At 38.5% G+C, this 21276-nt stretch overlaps 1 protein-coding gene across 1 annotated transcript in view; it reads right to left on the bottom strand.

Moving 5' to 3' along the window:
• MORC1 (MORC family CW-type zinc finger 1) overlaps window positions 1-21276 on the bottom strand; it is a 193226-nt gene that overhangs the window by 62279 nt on the left and 109671 nt on the right. The window contains exons 18-20 of the mRNA XM_004675468.1: window positions 13567-13695; window positions 11336-11441; window positions 6512-6650 (exon numbers count right to left, since the gene is read on the bottom strand). Of these exons, the coding sequence (XP_004675525.1) occupies window positions 6512-6650; window positions 11336-11441; window positions 13567-13695 (374 nt within the window). The remainder of the gene's footprint in view (window positions 1-6511; window positions 6651-11335; window positions 11442-13566; window positions 13696-21276) is intronic.

Raw genomic sequence — 21276 nt, 5'->3', positions numbered from 1 at the left:
TTAAAAAATATGTAGTTCCTTCCTTCAAAAAGTTTAAAGTTTAAGACAGGAGTCAGATCATATACATACGTAACTACAGTACCAGGTAGAAAGCAAACAGGCTCTAAGATAGACACACATCAAAGACAAAGGAGCTGGATAGAAAAAAATTTTAATTGAGTTGCAATTAATTGGTTTACAATGTTGAGATTTAGAATAGGATCTCTCCTTCCAGGTGTTATTCTGAAACCACACCCATGACCTAAACAACCCTAGTGCCCCTCCCCCAAACACTGGGCTCCTTCCTCTATTTGTCCTCCCCCCTCCACCCCCATCCCAGCACTGGTAGCCTCAGATTTACAGTCAGATTTTTAGGGTTATTGGTTTGGCTTTATCTGACCTGCCAAAGGTTTTGTTCCTCTGTACTAGACATATAAGTGATATCATCGAGTTCTGTCTTGCTCCAAGAAGATGCTGTTAAAGTATGAAAACCAGAGATTTCATACAGTAATGGCATTAGCTCTGGATCTAAAGAAGGGGCAGAGGCCAAGCCAGACAAATTTGCTAGAAAAAAAGGCACTCGGTGCTGCATGATAACATGCGTAGAGATCTCGGAAGCAGCTCAGTAGGAGAATCATGCAGAGGGGAGAAAACTTAAGACCAGGGAGGCACTAGTGTCAGATTAGAGTCTGGCTATAAGCAATCGGGATTAATCACAATAGATTAACCCAGAAAGATCTAGAAGATACATAAGCAATACAGCACAAAGTGCACTAACTGAGTATAAAAACACACCACCCAATTACATTATTTACATATAAATAGGAAAATTGAAAGAATTCTTAATTCAGGGAATCAAGTTTTATGATCAGTCTTTAATGATTGAGGGCATTAAGTAGATTTCAGGGACACTAAAAAACCCTGAGTGAAATGGACCTACAGCTAGGCACCTGTGTGCATGGTAATGACACAGTTGTCAACCAACAACAGGTAGAAGAGAATTAAATATGTGAAAGAGAATTAAATATGTGAATTAAAACTGAGAAAGGAAAGTTTGAAGAAAGCCCTCAAAAGCACAAGGATTTATTTTATAACTACTCTTTATGGCTTTAAAATGACTGCCTGGACTTACTGAAAAATGGAGCACCGACTATCCAGATAATATGCCACTAAGCAGTTGCGCAATCGAGTCAATAAAATAACAATGCTTCACCATTTGGCCAGTAGGTGGCACTTGTTACTTGAAAACTGCAAGGAATGAACTCAAAGGTTGGTATTTGAAATAGATTACTCATTCATCTATTTAGAAAGGAGAATGAGTAGATTGGTAGTTTCAGAAACTCGATTCACAAAGAGGGTCTGGCTAGTGGACACAGCTTACCTCTCACAAAATGAATTGGAGTTTTCCTATTTGGTTTACTGAACTTAAAGTATGTCTCTTATATGTGGTTTGTAATATGCATTTGCTGCCATTGTAACTAGTCTCTTGTCCTTTTTTTTCTGTATTTCACCAAAGAGACTGTGAGCAGATCCATGCAGGAGTTAGGCAAAAAGAAAACAAATTCTAACTTTACCACTTAAAAGAGTATGACTTGAACAAGTTATTGAACTTCTTTGAACTTCGCTTCCCTCTTGTTAAATTGGTGTAACAGCTGGAATGTTGCAGGGATTAAATAAAACACCATCTGTGGAATGATAGTTTTGGATTGAGCTTCATTTTTCTAGAGGACAAGCTCTAATATTGGGATACTTTTTTTTTTAATACCAAATGCTACACTGTATATATCCTCAAACTAGGGCATTCTGTGGGTACTGCTCCTGAAAGTTATATCACTTCAACAACTGTAGGGTGTGTAAACAAATGCTATTTGCAGTGACATGGATAGAGCTAGAAAGAACCATGCTCAGGGAAATAAGTAAAAGGAAAAAGAAAAATATCAGATGGTTTCACTTCTAGGAGGACTATAGGGTAACCAAATGAGACTTGGGGAGGGGGGAATAGTAACAATACAAAACGCAACAAAAACAGACAATTATAAACCAGAGACATCCTGCAGGGGAGCAGGAGAGAGGAGAGAGGGAGGAACACAGGAGACTGTGGTGATGGTGCAGGGGTGAATTGGAGGAGGACGTTCTATGGGGGGGGGGGATAAACATTGTTTAAAAATGAACAATGAAGTAAAATAGATATAAAAATTAATTTATTAAAGAAGGCAGAAGAGATCAGAGCTGCTGATCATTGATAGATACTCTTATAGTACAATAATGTTACTCTTTCTACCATTAATCTATCATTCCTGGTTGTCAATGATACAAAACTTAGGACCACAGAATCAAGATGCAGAAAGGTCTTTGGTATACCTAGCCAACTCTTCCTTTTCCAGATCAGGATGCCTCCTGTCCTTGAAGCTAAAATTCAAGAAAATAAGAAATGAGTTGTGCAGTCACTTTTGTATTTGCTTTCTAGGTAGGTCTAGCCAATGGATAAACTGGCATTGGGCATGGGAGGCTAGGCTGGTAAAGAGAAGGAAGGCAGGCAAACTGTAGCCACCTGCTGTGTACTGGTCCTTTCCTAATATTTCAAGAATGGTGACTCACACTGGTCACCTCACGATTTCCTGGTGGTGTCTAGCCTCCACATGAAACATGTCTGGACTGAATCTGAGTGGCACCAAAGTTCTGCTCTGTTCTGATTTCCCTACCCTTGACTGTGACATACATAACAGTCCTTTCTAAAAGGTATTCAGTAAGACAGTAAATTCACACTGAAATGAGACGGTTCTAAGTCTTGTTTCTGGAACCAGGCAACTAACATCAAAATAGTTCTTGAATAATTTGCTAGGTTGGTCCTGTGAAAGGGAAACTGAGATCACCATTCAGGGGGTTTTCTATTCAATGATTACCATATTTTACACTGAGTTGCACAGTTCTTAAAGACTGTCACACAAATGCTGAGTTCCTTTTTTAAACTCCTAAGTTTAGCATGTAATTTAAAAGAATGACTCCATGAAGGAAGAACTCTGCTCATCTCCAAGTTTTTATTTCTAATGTTCTCACCTGGAATGGTTGCCCTTTCCTCAATTTATCCTAAATAAACTTCAGGATACAAAGTATATGCTGTTTCCAATAAAAACATGTTTTCACTGAAGCTGCCTTCAGTATTTCCTTGTTACACACATCTATTGTAGTTTCAGTTATGATCAAACACTGAACTAGCATTGCTTTACAGTGGTGGTTAGACTTGATCCACAAAGGGCTGCATATTTTCTGTGGGACTAGATTATAGCTCTATTCAACAACTGTCTGTTGAATACCTATTACATTCCAGGCATAATTTTAAGTAACATCGATTCACAGTAGACAACACAATCACTATCCCTGCACTTAAACAGTTTACATTCTGGTCTTAATAGTTATACTATATTGTTCACAGTGTCCAGCACAAAATGGACCCAAGGGCAATTAAGGCTTCATTGACTACCTCCAAATTTTTTTATTTCTTTAACCTTATTAAATGTGTTGGTCCTTTACTTGCCTGTATAACTTTAGGGTTACACTTTCTCACCAAAGGGCACTGGTATGGGAGGTTCAGTGGACAGTGAACAAACATCTCAAAATTAACTGGTTGCTAGTGGGAGGGTGAACCCAAATTAAAGCTTTCCCTGACTACCAATGAATGCTGGAAACATATTAAAGATACTAGGATTATGCACAGAAAAACAAAACAATTAACCAGTTTTGTAAAGTAGCAGGTTACAGAACCAATGCACAAAAATCAGTAGCCTTCCTATATGTAAACACTCAGTATGAAGAGAAAGAAATTGAGAAAAGCATTCCATTTACAATTGTACCCCCCAAAAAACTAAATACATGAGCATAATGTTCAAAGGAGATGAAAGGCACACACAAAGAAAACTGAAAAACATAGTTAAAAGAAATAGAAAAAGACACAAAGAAACGGAAAGATATTCACTGCTCAAGGATCAGAAAAATAATTAAAATAAATAAATGAAATATTGAGTTTAAAGTAAAAAATAAAAGATTCTGAGATTATTTTCATTCACAAAGTAGGCAGGGAGTTGTTGAAGATGCTTAGGACTTTTGAAATGATGAAAGTAGGTCACTGCTTACAGACCGCTGAACTTTTTACTATTTGAAACAGACAGCATCTCTAAATATGGCACAACTTTTTATGAAAAAAATCACTATCAACAAAGAAAGAAAAAGCAGAAATGATGGCACAAATCCATTCCTCAGTGTCAGATTATCATTAAAACCTTTTACCGGTCACTATTAAAACTGTTACCTCGGTGATGAGTAAGAGACCCAATCCTAAACAAACAAAGATCACGAAGACTGTGTGACTGGCACTATTACTACACAGTGGTCAACTAAGACCTTATGGGAAATAAAGAAGTGAGACTACAACATAGATAAGCTCACTCCACACTGCGCGGAATGCCTTCAAAAGTGACAGCGAGTGCTACGCCAAACAAATGAACACATTCAACACTGCAACACTCCATCATTGCCTTTAACTGGTTATTAAAATAACAGTTGGTGACACCCATCTGTAACCTCTATCAAACCTATGGCCAGAGACTCTAAAGCTCTGTAGGAAGTTAAGCTGTTTTGGTGTATGGGGAATAGTTCTTCCAAGGCTAAAAGGTGGGGGATGTGACCCCAGATAACAGCTTACTTGCATGACAGTCTCTGATCAAGGGTGGAGAGGTAAGAAGGGGAAATGGTGGTTAAAAAAAAAGTGTCTTTTAAGAGCCCAGGAATGCACATGATGGTAGGTGTTAAGTCTAGGGGCCTCTCGGTTTGGGACTCTCCGTCTGAGTGGGCATTTTTCCCTGACATCCAGAGAAGCGCCAACACTTTTGGACATCTGCTGCCAACTTCCTCAAGTTCTGTTTGAGGAAGCTGACAGGTGATGCAATTGAAAAATGAATTTGGGGTGTTAAGCCATAAAGAGGTCTCATTACTTTTAGTTAAGAGATTAAAACAATATTCCTGCATGCCACTTTTCCTTTCACTTGAAATTAGGTTATCTACATTTACTGATGTTTTTATCTATTACATTTTCTTAATGAGGGTTACAACTGAGATGGAAAAAGTGTACAAAATGAAGAATAATGCAAAGTATATACAAAAAAATAAATTTTTTCTTAACAGATATGACTTTGGGACCCTCCTGGTGGTGCAGTGGGTTAAAGCACAGCACTAAGCTAAAGCCACTTCCACACGAGTTCGATCCCCGCCCCAGAGGTGACCCACATGGCGTGCCAGACCTCTCCTGACCCGCCCGCTACTCCCCTCAGCAGTGTGCTTCATCAGTATACCTGTTCTGTCTGCCTGTTCTGCTCCCCACTCTGTCTCTGGTGAATCCTCTCACCTCCCTGCACCTCTGGCCTGTACCCCAGTTCTGTATACATAAATATTTTTTTAAAAAATGATTTTGTATTTTTGTATTAATATGCCGACTTTTTTTTTTAAACCTAGCTCTTTATCTCAAAAAATCACTCTCATGATAATACATATCTGAAGAGGTATGGACCTAGACCCCTAAGAAGTATACTGTTGGGCCCTCCCCAGTGGCACAGCAGGTTAAAGCACAGCACTAAGAAGCAAAAGCCACTTCAGCACAAGTTCGATCCCTACCCCGGAGGTGATCCACACAGCGTGACTCTCCTGACCCGCCCGCTGCTCCCCTTAGCAGTGTACTTTGTCAGTCAGCCTGTTCTGCTCCCCACTCTGTCTCTAATGAATCCTCTCACTGACCCTGTGCCTCTGGCCTGCACCCCAGCTCTGTATGCATAAATACATTTTTTTAAGTATACTGTTATATACCACTGTTACCAGAATAAAAAAAAATACAATTAAAGAAAATGCACCTTTGATATCTGACTGATCTATGAGACTTTAAGTGCACCCACAAAAGGGAAATAAATTCCCCATTCCTCACAATGCACTGCTGCAAAAATGAGCTGAGGATGGCCAGTATGGATGGTATATTTTGCTTAAAGAATTATTTTTTTTTATATTTTATTATTTTTTAAAGAATTGTTTATTTATGCTTACAGAACAGGCCAGAGGTGTGGTGGGTGAGAGGATTCACCAGAGACAGAGTGGGGAGCAGAACAGGCAGATCGACGAAGTACAACGCTGAGGGGAGTGGTGGGCGGGTCAGGAGAAGTCTGCCTCGCCATGTGGATCTCCTCCAGGGCAGGCAGGGATCGAACTCATGAGGAAGTGGCTTAAGCTTCTTAGTGCTGTGCTTTAACCCACTGTGGCACCAGGGAGGGCCCCCAAGGTATATTTTAAAGTGCTCTCTTCCCTTCCTCGACCTCTGAAACACTTTTGCTCACCTCTAGGACAGTCCTTGGATACAAAATTAAAAGGGAGTGACACAAAGGATGTAAAAAGAGGCAATGAATTTTCTTTGAGTAAGCCACTTAGTTCATCTGCACACATGAAATCAATAGCTCAAGAGTCAGGTAGAATCTGGAAAGAATTATTAACCGCTCACCTGTGGCTGCTGCTCTGCCAGTCGATCGTGGTACCTTTGGACTGAATCTTGAAGCTGCTTCTCCTTCTCATTTTTTGATGGTGACACTGTGCTCATGGTGCCCAGTGGGATGGAAGGTAAACGTTCTGTGTGATGACAACTTCACAGTAAACATAAAAAAGATAATGTCAGGAGGAAGCAGGAAACTATTTACCCTCTGAAGAAGATTTACTTCTCCTAGGTATTACTTTCGATGTCTTATCTCTAAAATTCAAATACAAATGAAGATCAATGTATTGATGAATCTCGGTAACTTAAATCTCCAATTTGCATCGAAAAGCATGTAATGAAAAATGTGAAGGATACCATACTTTAGCAAAGTGGAAAAACATTCAAGTATCTCACTGCTTCATTTATCCTGCATCATCATGAAATGAGGTCCTTGGGAAAAAAAAAATTAGGTCATAGAACTAATGTCATTACTGCTAAACATTTATTTCTTAAAATATTTGGGATAAAATTCCATATGTCTCTGTAAAATACAGCAAATAATTCTGCTTCTAAAGCACACAGCTACCTGATTTGATGACTGACCAGTGACAACTGGGATGTGATGTATGTCAGCCTCAGGGGTTAGTGAGCCTTGGGATGTTCACTTTGCTTCCAGTTCTACTTATGTGCCATTTCTAGTCACCACCAGGTGAAGAATGCATTGTTACTACAATTAATAATTGTGTGCCAGTGACCAAAAACAGGATGTGGAAGGAAGCTTCTTCCTTAGAATAACAAGAAATACTAGAGACTTTTGTGACATTAGACTTGGAAGGCTTAAGGTCTTTTTCTCCTACTTTGGTTTCAAAGCTATGTTCTGAGTTAAGTTAACCAAATTGGTGAATAACTGAGCTATTTTGTTGTTCTCCTTGGTATAGGAGACTCAGCAGGGATACAAACTCAACTCAGGCTGGGCATGATTTTGATTCAGCGTGCCAGGATGTGTGACAGGAGAGCACATGTAGAGGTCATTTCCTACAGTCTACTTTTCACAAGGTTTTTTCTATTATTGATAGATACCAAAAGAGATGAACGGGACAGTTTGTAGAAACTGTGCTGTCTAGGAGGAGGTTGAGAATAGAAGGCTTTCTCCCACCTGATGCAATACAGGAAAAAAGAAACAGATACACTCCTTATTTCTGCTTTCAGGACTAAAGCATGTATTTCTCTTGCTCCCTACCAACAGACAAGAGTAAGAAACTACAATCATTTTCAAGTACTACTGTGCAAAAACACTTAATTCCACCCACATCTGGTATGTGTGTGTGTGTGTGTGTGTGTGTGTTTTAAGGTGGTAGATAAACAAAAGAGGGAACATCTCCTGGATACAGCTGCCCAAGTATTCATTTGAAGGTGGCCATGGGATGGAAACTATTTGAGAGGAGAACCTTGAGGCAGCAGTAAGTGTTTAATCAAAAATGAGAGTCTGAAGATTTTATTAAAATGCAATCCATCCCATTGTCTTCATTCTCTTTATTGTCATAAACAAATTAAATTTTAATATGCAATAAAACTCCCAGTACTTTTTTAACATCTTTTGCAAAAGTCAGACTTCGTTGTTTCAGTCAAATTATAGGCATCATTTTTATCCTTCTGATGATCCGCATTTCAGTGTAGATTGATGCATAGTGGCAATATAATGGAGGCTTACTGATACCTATTTCTTGGATACTGTGATAAAACTGGCTAGCCAGCCTCTGTGCTTAAAGTGAAAAACAAAAGGAAGCTGTCATGGTTTGAGAAAGAATGGCTCCATTCTACCCTGACTGGGTCACCAACCCTGAATATGACCATTTGTAAAATCATTTATTTTGCCACCATAAAGTATTTAGCTGAAATTGAGTTTCCTAAATGTAAATGGATAATTTCATAGCACAAAGGTGGTAAGGCGAAAAGAGGCCAGCTTTTGCATCAAAAGGCTTGGCTTCAAGTGTCACCTTTAGGGAAGAATCCTGGACAAATCAAGGACAACTCTCTTATCCCTGCCTGTTCTCTTTGCAAAAATGGAGAAAGCTCACAGGGTTACTGAAAGATGGAATGAGTTAGCATATGTAATTTCCATGTAAGGGAGAACTATTATTTTCTTTCCTGCCCAAGTTCTGATGACACAGACATTGTTCATTCAAATGCTGTTCACTGGCATTCCACAAAAGGTGATTAATAGCTGACAGTAAGTATATTTCCTGTAAATATAGACAAGACCACTTCTGACCTCCTTACTCTGTTGCCTAAGAACTGTACTCCATGTCTCATCACTTCAATGAACAATTTTAACATGATTCTATCCCAAATCAATAGCACGTATGTATAAGGTGCATGTCCAGCAACTGTTATTTTATAAGTTTCTCAGACCCATTCCATTATAATGTGTCAGAAGTCTAAGCAAAGCCATTAAATGCATATCACCCCCTGGGAATCATCATTTCTGGTACTGAGTTCCATTAAGGAAGTGCCCGCTCCCAAATGATTTCCCTGGTGATCACCAAGTTTTATATTATTAAATTATTGAAACTGAGCTAAGCTTTTTTCTTTCTATCTCCCCTAATCTCTTGCCTCCACTTTTAGCTTGGGGGGGGGGGCTGATAATCATTTAAATAGAAATAAAATACTGATGGTCAATATCATGTCAGTGTATTTAAAGAATTAAGGACTTAAGTATAAATATAAGAACACTTTTGGTTTTTGGATTTTAAGGTCAATCAGTTTTCTGTCAACATGGTTAAATTTATCCTGCCTGTTGTCAAAAGTGGCATTCTTTTCAAGGTTTAAGCAGACAGAATTAGTGCAGCTTTGAAACTAATTTTACAAGGCTCTGTAATGGCATAACCACTTTTCAAGGAGAAGAGGGTAAGTGTGTCAATTCGAAGGTAATGGCAAACCAGAGATAAGGAAAACTGTAAGGACGGGTCTCCAGTTCTGTGGGTATGACAGCACTGAAGACTGATATAAGAAATCACAGGTCAGGGCCCCTTCCTGGTGGTGCAACAAGGTAAAGCCCAGTACTATGAAACTAGCCGCAGTCGCTTCAGCACAACTTCTATCTCCAATCCCTGCCAGGGAGGTGACCCACATGGTGCAGCAGACCTCTCTTGTCACACCCACAGTGTAACTTTGTCACTCTGCCTATTCCGCTCCCGATCTGTCTCTGGTAAATCTTCTTACCACCCCCTGCACCTCTGGCCTGCACCCCAGTTCTACAGGCATAAATAAATAAATCTTTAGGAAAAAAAAAAAAAGAAATCACAGGTCAGATTAGTTAGACTTGTGGGAGAGGGGACAAAATATTTATGGTTAGTATCAGAGCCCCCCCTGACCAGAATTTAGCAGGGGCTCAGCTGCACCCAAGGAAAGATCAAGGTACTATTACTAAACTCCATTCAAGGTTTCACAGCAAATGGAGCTAGGGGCCAAACCCCAGCAGACACACCCCAGAGTTTGAACCTTAAACACAAATCTTTGATGCAGGAAAGATTCTCAGCTCAAAGTGAACAATATTGTTAAACACTGAAACTCAGCTAACACTTTCTTCTAATGTGGGAGATACTTAAGTTCCAAGTGAGGGCTGATATCAGGTCCGGAGTCCACGGAACCTTGGCCACAAGAACATGCTGCTTAGCCCCTAGGGGGCCTGAAATCCCATTTTTCTGAAATGAATAACTGAGAATAGATCAGCATTTGTAATCAGTAAATAGGAAACAGAAATGAGAAGAGGATAACTTTGGACCCAAGGTTCAGTCTCTAGTTCGATCAGGACAGCTCTGTATCTATTTATATCTATTTATATCTCTGTATCTATTTATATCTATTTATATCTTTTTTCAAAATTTTATTTTGAAAAAGAAAACACATTTGCTGCAAACTGAGAAAGGGAGATTTTGATATTTGAAATCTTGGAGCCCTTATCTTTTCTGGTATTTCCTTTAGTCTATAGATATGATTAATCTGGGGAGTCCAGGTAGAAGAGAATAGCAGTTCTTGAATATTTTCTTCTTTGAAAATATTTGTTCCATCATCATCATTATCATCATCATTATTTTTATTATTTGGTAAATGGATAAAAATAACCAAGCAACAGTTATTACCCTAAACTGGATATTAGCAATATTGATCTGCATATCCAGGTCAAAGAACTTAGAACAAACTCCACAGAGAAACAATGCTTGACTGTTAAAGGGGAGTGGTAACTCCCCCGGGTCCCTGGGCATGACTATAAGTCTGAAGGGGCTTGTAATAGCATTGACATGCACCAATATTTAATCTGTCTTTTTCCTCTTTTACTCTTTAAACCAGAGAGATCCTACAGGGGAGGTGGACAGAATGGGAACAGGAGGGAGGACTGTGGGGGCGATGGTGATAAGAGGTGGGGGAGGAGGCAAGCAAGTAATATAGATAGATTTTTAAAAAGGAGCACAAAGCAATGAAATCAGTATATGACTTAAACTGAAAAAGTGCATGCTCTCACAGCTTAATGGCCCAGGAGACAGCCTCTGGATGGTAAGGTCGTATGTTGTGTGAGCGTGAACTGGAGGACAGAACTTCACACTGGACCATGGTGTTCTGCCAGTGGCAGTGCTGAGCTGCACACCCCAATGTTTGCAGGCAGTTACATCCACAACTCCTTTATCTTGTTGGAAAACTACACTAATAAAATAATTTCCACAGGTGAAAAGGGCTACAACGAGTTAGAAAAGATACAACTGAGGGCTACACATACCTGATATTTCCTAGTTTTATTCCTATGTATGTTAGGAATTAAAACTGAGTAAAGATTTTCAGAAAACTCTTAAAAACTACCTGTTTTCCAAGAGGTTAGGGTTGTTAGCACAAATCCAGATGTCAAGAAATTCCTTTCCTGAGTAATTAGTAGTGGAAGGCAAGACTCTCCATTTCAGGCAAAGATCTGATATCAAAACAAAATTGCACATGACAAACACCACAATTAGAAGTGAATCCGTCATGGTGAGATGTCAAGTTGCACAAAGCAAAAGCAGATGGTATATTTTGTTCAAAAGACAAATAAGTCCTGATCATATATCATTGTATTTGATGGTGGATTCTAGGATTCATAATCTAGGATTCTATGAATACCAGGGACCACCTATAAATTATTATTATTATTATCATCATTATTATTAAGTATAGGTTCGATGTAATTAATTATAAATTAATAAACTTAAAATTATCATTAAATTCTTCTTAGTTGGTTTCTGCTACTTTCAGTCAAAAGAATCTGAAGAGATCTCACTCCATCTCTCCTTACACCACATGAAGACTTCCAACAGGAAATAAATACACTTCAAATGACTTTTTTTTCCCTAATAGGAAAAAATCAAATGACAACATCTGAGTTAGTAGTCTGAGTAACCAGATTGCACTCACTAATGTGGAAGGGCCTCATCCGATCATCTAAGCATCTGAATAGGAAAAAAAATGCCAAACCCTCTTGTGAGCAAGAAGAAACATCTTCTGACTAATGTCCTTCTTTTCCTGTACTCAGACATGAACTGAGACATCGACTCTTGCTAGGTTGCCTGCCTAGAACTACATCATTCGGTATTCTCAGATGTTTGGACTCAAAATAGAACCAATCACTGGTTCTCCTGGGTCTCCAACTGATTGACTGCAGATGTTGGGGCTTCCATAATCATGAGTCAGTTTCTTATAATACATGTAACATACGTTACATATATCTATACATATAATAAATATATATCAATTTATATTACTATACATCTGTCCTATCCTACAGGTTCTTTCTTTTTCTGAAAAATACTGACTAATACACTTAGTAAACTTTACATGTGTTAATTCATACAAACAATGTGTTAATTCATACAAAACTTGTATAATGTGGCTACATATACTAACTTCATTTTATAAATAATGGTCACTGAGGCTTAGAGAAGTTAAATAATTTGATCGTTTCAAATTATTTCACATAACTGTCAGGTAATAGAGATCGGATTCTGTCAGTACCTGGTATACATCAAAAACATGTACTAGTAATGCTTAGCCATTATCATTAACACCCCGTAGGTCATTAATCTCCTCAATTATATCTTGTAACATCTATCATAAACGTTACTCTTGAATCTCCCTACTGTGCATTTCTTTAGACATTTGTAATTTCTCGCCTGGATCCTAGATTTTACAAGTGTCTCCTTAGAAATCCTCCCTTTGTTCTAAACCTCCTCCAAATCACCCATGACTATCCTACCAAAGCAACCTTACTGCAGCAAGTTACAGCTGCCAGTTAGGTCCTTCTTTGGGGAATCTCAGTTTCAAGGTTGGAGAGGTGAATAAATAAGTAACTATAGCATTTGACATAGTATTGGGTACTTTTATTTGCTTATTTGACTCATCTACTGGACAGTGGCTTCCCTGCACATATTAGATTGTCCAATTCTTTGTACAGTGGCTAGAAGATGTATCTGAGACATAATAAGTGCTCAGTGCTTCAAAGATGATTATTTTCCTATTAACAGACCTTTAAATGCCTCCACATTGCATATTAAAATAAAAATGCCTTATCCTAGCATTCCAGATGCTAACATGTTTACCCAATCTATTATTTTTATCTTTTATTGTTTATTCTTCATTCATTTGGTAGTCAATTACTAAATATCTTTATATTAAACACAGTGGTATGTTTTAAAAATAGAAAAATAGTGGCTTCTATTAGTCTACTGCAAATTTTTTAGCTGAAGTACACAAATGAAATTAATATACATTTCCCACTCACTATATGTTACCGGTCAAAATTCTATTTTCAAGATCATGGCAAAGCTGCGTCTGTCTTGAAATTTTGTCTCAGCTTCCTCCTCCTCCCTTTTCTGTTAATGTTCAAAGATCCTATTTCACCTATTGTACCATATGTACAATTATTTTCATGTTAACCCTTCTTCGAGATCATACCTCTTTGAAAGCAAGAATCATGTGCTACCCACTACCTTTACTTTCCTTCTGCCCTATTTTGTGACACAGTGACTCGCCTGTTTAAGAAACCACAAAATGTGTGCACTCACCACACTGAATGATAAGCGGGATGGCCACGGCTTGTCGTCTTCGACACTGAAGAGGATCTAAGGATTTGTCCACATCCCTGCTATCTTGGTTCCCAAATTCATTCCAAAACAATGTTAGATTTCTGTTACCTAAAGAGAAAGAAAGCAGGCTAAACATGGAGCTTCCATATGACCCAGCAATCCCACTCCTAGGTATCTACCAAAAAGACACAAAAACACTGGTTCAAAAAGATACCTGCACCCCCATGTTTATTGTTGCTTTATTTACAGTCAGAAAGACATGGAAGCAGCCCAAATGCCCAAGAGTGGATGACTGGATTAAAAAGATGTGGTACACATACACAATGGAATATTACTCAGCAACCAAAAAAGATAAACATATGCCTTTTGCAGCAACATGGATGGAGCTGGAAAAGATCATGCTTAGTGAAATAAGCCAGAAAAAAAAGGAAAAATACCAGATAATTTCACTCATAACAGGAGTATAACAGACCAGGCAAAAAAATAATGATAATGATGAATAGCTATATTCCAGAGACATTTTATGGGGGTGGAGCGGGGAACAGGATCAAAAACGGTGGGGGAAGGGAAGTGCACTGGACTATGGTGATGGCACACAGGTGATGTGGTTATGAGAAATCCAAGGGGATTGCAACTGAAATGGGAAAATGCACAAAATGATGTAAAAATAAACTGTTATATTATTTATAAAAGAAAGAAAACAGGCAAAGAATAATGAAAGAAAATAAAACAATATCAAAATGCTAAGCAAAGGAAAACCTGGATATAAACATGGTTTCAACATGCAAAATTTAATTCATAAACATAAATAGCAAATTAAAATATTAGCTGAGTGGGTGAAATGCATTTTCCGTATTCTACTTTATTACATTTCCAAACTACATGTGACAAATATGCAATATATTTATAATCTTTATAAACAGCCTAAAATATAAACTCTAAAGTGCCTCTAAAAATCTAAACTTTTATTGTTATAAATTGACATTTAAAACTTTCTGCATAAATACTCCTGGGAGGAACTATACTGATTAAACTTAAAGGTCACCTTTAAGACTACTGATACAAATATTTATCATTCTTGTCTCACAGCCAGAGTTTCTTTGCCTTTATTTTATCTCTGGTTCCCTTTTCTTCCATTTTTTAATTGTTTATTTCCTACACTAGCCCCAGATTCTGTATTCCCTCCTTGCTTAGAAATAGGAATTGTGGTCCTCCCCAATGGCTCAACGGGTTAGGACACAGCACTGCAAGCTAGTTACAGCTGCTTCAGTGTGAGTTTGGTCCCTGGCCCCGGAGGTGATCCACATGGCGCGGCAGACCTCTCCTGATCTGCCCACTGCTCCCCTCAGCAGTGTATTTCCTGTTCTGCTCCCCACTCTCTCTAGTGTATATGCTCACCGCCGCTGACCTCTGGCCTGTACCTCAGTTCTGTATGCATAAAATAAGTAAAATTAAGGGAAAAAAGAGAAATAGGACTTGTAACAGAGAGCCGTCAGGACCCTCTTTACGAAGCTGTGTTCTCTGCCTTTGATCCAGCAATTGCATTGCTAGGAATCATCCCTACACACATACAAAATAATGACCTGTTTTAATAGCAAAAAATAAAAAAATAAATGAAAATATAAAAACCTAGAATAAGGAACTGATAAATTCCATTTGCAAACAAAGAATGCATGGCAACATTTAAAACACAGAGCTATAACTAAATGTGTTGTGTCAAGATCTCCAATACAGATTTTTAAATAAAAAAGATACAAAATAGAAGATCTAGTATAATCACTTTTGTAACTTATAAAAGGATATACATGTGAAACTGTGATAGCCCTAGTTTTCTTTTTCTGAACGAATACAATGTTTCCATGGTGGTTATCACTGGAGAAAGGGACGTCAGTGAATGAAGGCAGAGGAAGTTACTTTTACTATTTTTTAAATTTCTGTACATTTTTAATATGTTTACATATATATATTACTTTAGAAATTTTAAAAAATAATCCAGCTTCCTGTTCTGTCCAACATGCTACCCACTAGCCACACCTAAGTCTTGATATGCACAGATGTAGAACATGTCTGTTGGGCAAGGCCGGGCAGGTTCACCGTCGATTCTAATGGTTTACAAGAGAATTTTAGAGCCTTCAGTCTTCACAGGTTTTAACAGTACGCAGGGAAAACCAACCAGCGGGGAGACGGCAACTTGATTCCCTGCCCCCCGGGTGACGCTGCCTTTTTATCCCTGGTCTCTAAGCTCAGGTGCTCAGGTGTGCACAACTCCACATGTGCGCACCCAGGCTCCCAGTGGCCACAACCAGGACACCTGCGTGACTCGAGCCCACACTCCCAAGCATCTTCTGCATTAACATGACCAAGGTTGCAAGTGAGTGCAGCAGAGGTCAGTGATACAAAAGGCCTGATCAATCCATTTACTCTACAATGTCATCAACACTCAATGTAAAAAGTAAGATTCTAAAATATAAAACTTGAAAATAAAATAAGATAGCCTTGTAACAACCTAAACATGTGACTATAATCTGTGCAAAATGCAAATAAAATTCCCTACACCTTATTTTTCACATTTCAATTTAGGTACAGGAAAACTGTGTGTCATTAAAGCCAGCAGGGAAGGGCCTCAGCTTTCACATGGGAATTCACAGTTAAGTTGGGAGCTGTCTTCGCCTTCTCAGGTCTCCTACCTTACCTCCTCACAAAATCTTGAACAACTGTTGGGCTAACTCTTGGGCTTTTCTCCACTTAGATTGTTAAAGTTTTCTGCTCCTCACTCAGCATTTGGTCTTAATCCACTCAGAAGCCACTGCTCTGCACACCAGATGCTGAAATACTTTTTGGTACCCAAACAGGATACTTGGGGCCTTGCCTCTTAATTTTCACATGAACTCCTTAGCTCTTACTATGTCTTGCCCACAGGTGCTGTAAGTTAAAGCCAGGTGACTTCAAATGCTCTCTCCATCATCCATTAGAATGTAATTGTACAAATTCACTAAATTTTCTTACCTATGAATTGAGCGCTCATGGGCAACTACAACTTGTTTGCTACCTGCAAATCACAGCAGAGCACCCCTGCCTGCTGACAGAGAATAGCCTGTGTCACAAGGTAGGCCCTGTGATGCCTAGGCTGCTGCTGACCTGATGATGTGACTATTTCCATGGTGGTCTCTGGGTAACTCTGCCTATAACAACATCATATACTTTGCTGGAGCAAATGTCTCTTGATATAGTATCACAATATCCCCGTCTCTGTTTCTTGTAAAATTTTGTCCACCTTCCCCCCACAGACCTTATTCCTCACACCACTGGTGCATGATCTGTTTTTACTAACCTGTATGCTTTCAATAAACAACATGAGAACTTCTGCTCAAGGAACAGAGTCTTGCCTTGCAAACCTACAATATGACTGCTGTGTCTGCCACAAAGGGGCAACAAAGTTACTGTCACCACAAGTGTTTGCAATAACTTACCCTACAAGGTTATTTCTTTTTTAAAAGATTTATTTGTGCATACAGAACTGGGTACAGGCCAGAGGTGCAGGGGCCGTGAGAGGATTCACCAGAGACAGAGTGGGGAGCAGAACAGGCAGATGGATGAAGTCCACTGCTGAGGGGATCAGCAGGTGGGTCAGGAGAGGTTCTGCCACACCATTTGGTCACCTCCCAGGATGAGGATCGAACTCATGCTGAAGTGACTTTAGCTTCCCAGTGTTGTGATTTAACCCACTATGCCACCAGGGAGGGCCCCTACAAGGTTATTTTAAAGATTAAATGCAAAGGCACATTAAAAATATAACAGCTAGGGCTCTCCGTGGTGGTGCAACAGGTTAAAGCACCACATTATGAAGCTCTCCGAAGCCACTGCAGCACAAGTTCAATCCCCGGCCAGGGAGATGACCTACATGGCGTGGCAGACCTTTCCTGACCCGCCTGCTGCTCCTCTCAGCAGTGTATATTCATCTCTCTGCCTGTTCTGCTCCCAACTCTGTCTTCGGTAAATGCTTTCAATCTCCCCTACCCTACACCTTTGGTCTGGACCCTAGTTCTTGTATGCATAAATAAATAAATCATTTATGCATTGCTGCTCTACTGATCTACAGAGGTGAACTTAATAACAGTGTATTACAGATGTTTATTTTCTAAGAGGTACACCTGAAAATTACATAGTATTGTAATGCAATGTTTTTTCAATAAAAATATATACAAATAGATTAAATTTAAAAAGTGAAATCAGCATTTTTCTCCAAGAAGACCATACCTTTTTAAAGGAAGGACTACCCTTAAAAATTTCACCCGTCCACAATACAAAGTTCAGCATGCTGCACCTACCAACCTTCGAAAACATTGTTGCTACTTAGTCTTGACAAAGTACTTCATTAAGCTGTTGTTTGGAATAATATGATGGTGAAATAATGTCTTTCCATGAATTAGCTAAGCAGTTATTGCACCTAGCTTATAAAATAAGTATGCATTGTGAACCACAACACAAACATTTTCAAAGTGCTAAAACTACTAGGATGTTAGAAATGCAAGGACAGACTCCTCGAGGGAGGGGGTGATACTGCTCTGTGATCACAAAGTGCAGAAAGCATATGCACTTCATTTCAGTTCACTTTATGCCTATTTTTTACAGAATGATATCCTTAAAGACAGTGATTATGTTTAGGACCTTCTTTTCAGTAGCTGACACAGAGCTTAATATTCACCAGATATAGGACTAAATAATACCAAAAAATCACTGGTTAGCAAAGACAGAAATGAGAACACTGTAAACCCACACATCTCATGACCAAGTCTGATAGACGATCTTACATGACACAAAGCAGACATCAGGGCAAAGAAGTTGCAGCTTTTCACTCCAAAGGTTCAGACGTGCTTTTTCCTGTCAGTTGAAAGTCAATCTTTTTTCTTCAATATTCATACCTCGCTTGCTGTTGCGCTTGTGGTATTATTAAAACAAATGCCCATGGAGTGGTCCCTGATGACTAAGTAGATGTTTCAGCAAGAGGATAAATAAGCTGGGCAGAGGGATGGTAGTATGAGAAAATATATCACATCAGTGTCTACTTTCTTTACATAACACCGATGTGGAGAGTTTAATCCATTTATGTACACGGTAACATTTTAATTGTCCGTATTACTCAAAGAAATCTACAGAGCCAGTGCAATGAAAATTCATACTGCAGTTTCACAGAAGTATAAAAATGAATCCTAAAATGTGTATGAACCACAAAAAAATCCCAAAGCTAAACTGACAAAAGGAACAAGCTGCAGGCATCACACTTCCCGATTTCAAACTATATTGCAAAGTGCAAAAACAAGAGTCTGAAAATCCATCCCTATTAAAATACACACACACACAAAATTAAAAATAAAGATAAAGAACACATCACAAATGCCAGAGGGAAAAAACCCACAAGGAGCCTGACTCAGCAGTGTCTGACAGGAGGAGAGTTCAGGCCAACAGTTCTGGCAATGCTGATGAAATTGAAAAAAACAACAAAGGCTGTAAAACAGCAACAGAATAATGGTAAGGAAAAACATGAGGCAGATACAATGACAAATAGCACAGAGAAATAATATGCTATGGTACCACTTCTATGGGGAACCTAAACATTAAAGTCAAATGGGGGTGACTGCTGTTGTGGGACAGGGAAACAGAGAAATGGTGGACATAGTGCACAAACTTTCATTTAGAAGATGAGAAGGCAGTGAGGTCCTAATGCACAGCACTGGCCATAGGAGGAACATCATCCTGAAAATACTTGAAATTTGCTGAAAATAGTTCTTAAGCTTTTTCACTCACAAACATGAAAAAGTGTAACTATGTGAAGTTACAGATTGTGTAAATATTTCACAATGTATATACATCTCAAATCATGTTGTTCACTCTAACAATGGAATATGTAGTTACACCCCCAAAAGAATTCTTGTGTATTCCAGTCTAGCAAGAAATAGTAAAAATCAGTAATAATAATTCATTGTTTTGGATTGACCTTACTTACCAAGAGAGTGGCATATAATTATGGATTTTCTTCATATATTGTTTTAACAACTGATGTTTCTGTTAATTGCCTTAGCGAAGGTTTTTAAATTGCCTTTTCATCCAGAAGTCAGTTAAGAAAAAAATGAAATTTCAAAATTTGAAAAAAGTACTTTATTTTTAAAATTGCCTATTAAATTTTTCACATACCAATAAAGACAGCTTGTAGCCCTAAGTTTATTAATTGTGGAATTATATTATTTCAGCATCCTCAAGGTGTTCTATTTAAAAGTTTAATTTACTTTTGTAAACAGAAAATGACACAGGCAACATTAAAAATTATAAAGGAAAATCTATCTTGAGACTTTTGTTTGAGTAATCTATAAGTTTGTTAAATTAACAGAATTGTCAGAGATTGATCTGCACAGAATTAAAGTTTCAATTTCTAGAAAACTTTTGAAAATTTAATTTACTGCTAGCTATGTATGGAACACTTTATTCAAGATTCCTAGGTTTTAAATTAATTTGGTTAACTTTTCAGGGGCTTCCAAAAACCAGGAAATAATAATAGGGATTCCTACAATAACTTGCAATTCATTTAGATGTACCTCTTCAAAATAGGAGTCATGTAACATCCAGCAAGATGTAGCTTCATATGTGCATAGAATGTGCAATAATATCCAGAGAATCAATTAGCCAAAGGGTGAAGTAATGAAATGTAGTAATAAATTTCCAAAGTGAAGCTTTGGTAATTTCAATCAAAAATAAGATCCCTAAAAGAGTTTATAAACTTAAAATGCCATAGAGAAAGCACTAAAATCAGGTCCCTGCCTTCAGGAGGGTTATATTCCATTTTTTAAAATCTCCTGAGGTAAAAACTATGTATCCATTGTCAGGAGACTGTCATGCATCCTTCTCAGCAGAATATTGTGTTTTGTCATTACCCTGCTCATTCTTAGCTAAGGCAGACTCGGTATGATTGGTTGTCATCTATATTCTCAACAGACTCTCTGGATTAGGAGTGGCAAACTAGCTTCAACTGCTGTGCTAACTCCGATTAGTTAATAGTGACGCCTGCACATGCTTAAGAATTATGAGGCCAATTACCATTAATTATGAAGAAGTGCCAGGGGTGGAGGCTGAGGTGCATGTGAGGTGAGGCCTATTTGTTATCCATCTCTGTATCTTACTTCTCCAAGTATTCTGTTTGAACTGAAGGACAGCAAGAAAAGGTGTCTTTGGTGGAGGTAGCTGTTGCTGCCTTCAGCAGCTCTGTCCTTTCAGCAACTGGGGGTGTAGATGGGGTTGGCCAGTCTAGTGTAACTGGTGCAGTCAATGGCAGATGCAGCTGCCAGATGCAGTCAAAATGTCTTCATTTCTCTCCCTACTGTGAGCAGAGTAGGCTCCATAACAAATCTCTGGACATCTGCAGAGATCACCATAATCATCAATTTTATTACTACACGTGGCAAAACACCATTCCATAATCAGTGGTTTCACATGAGCTGCAAACAAATTTTACAACCACCACCTCCCAACCTAAATGCATGATGACCAAAAAAACTATGAATTTAATAACACTGTCTATATTTAAAAGTTTAGCATATGTAAACATGGAGCTTCCCTATGACCCAGCAATCCCACTCCTAGGTATCTACCCAAAAGACACAAAAACACTGATTGAAAAAGATACTTGTACCCCCATGT

This window comes from Condylura cristata, unplaced genomic scaffold, assembly GCF_000260355.1.
Source record: "Condylura cristata isolate star-nosed mole 26May11 unplaced genomic scaffold, ConCri1.0 scaffold00003, whole genome shotgun sequence".
Taxonomy (NCBI): Eukaryota; Metazoa; Chordata; class Mammalia; order Eulipotyphla; family Talpidae; genus Condylura; species Condylura cristata.
Note: the sequence above shows the minus strand (reverse complement) of the source record. Positions and strands in the feature narration are given on the sequence as shown.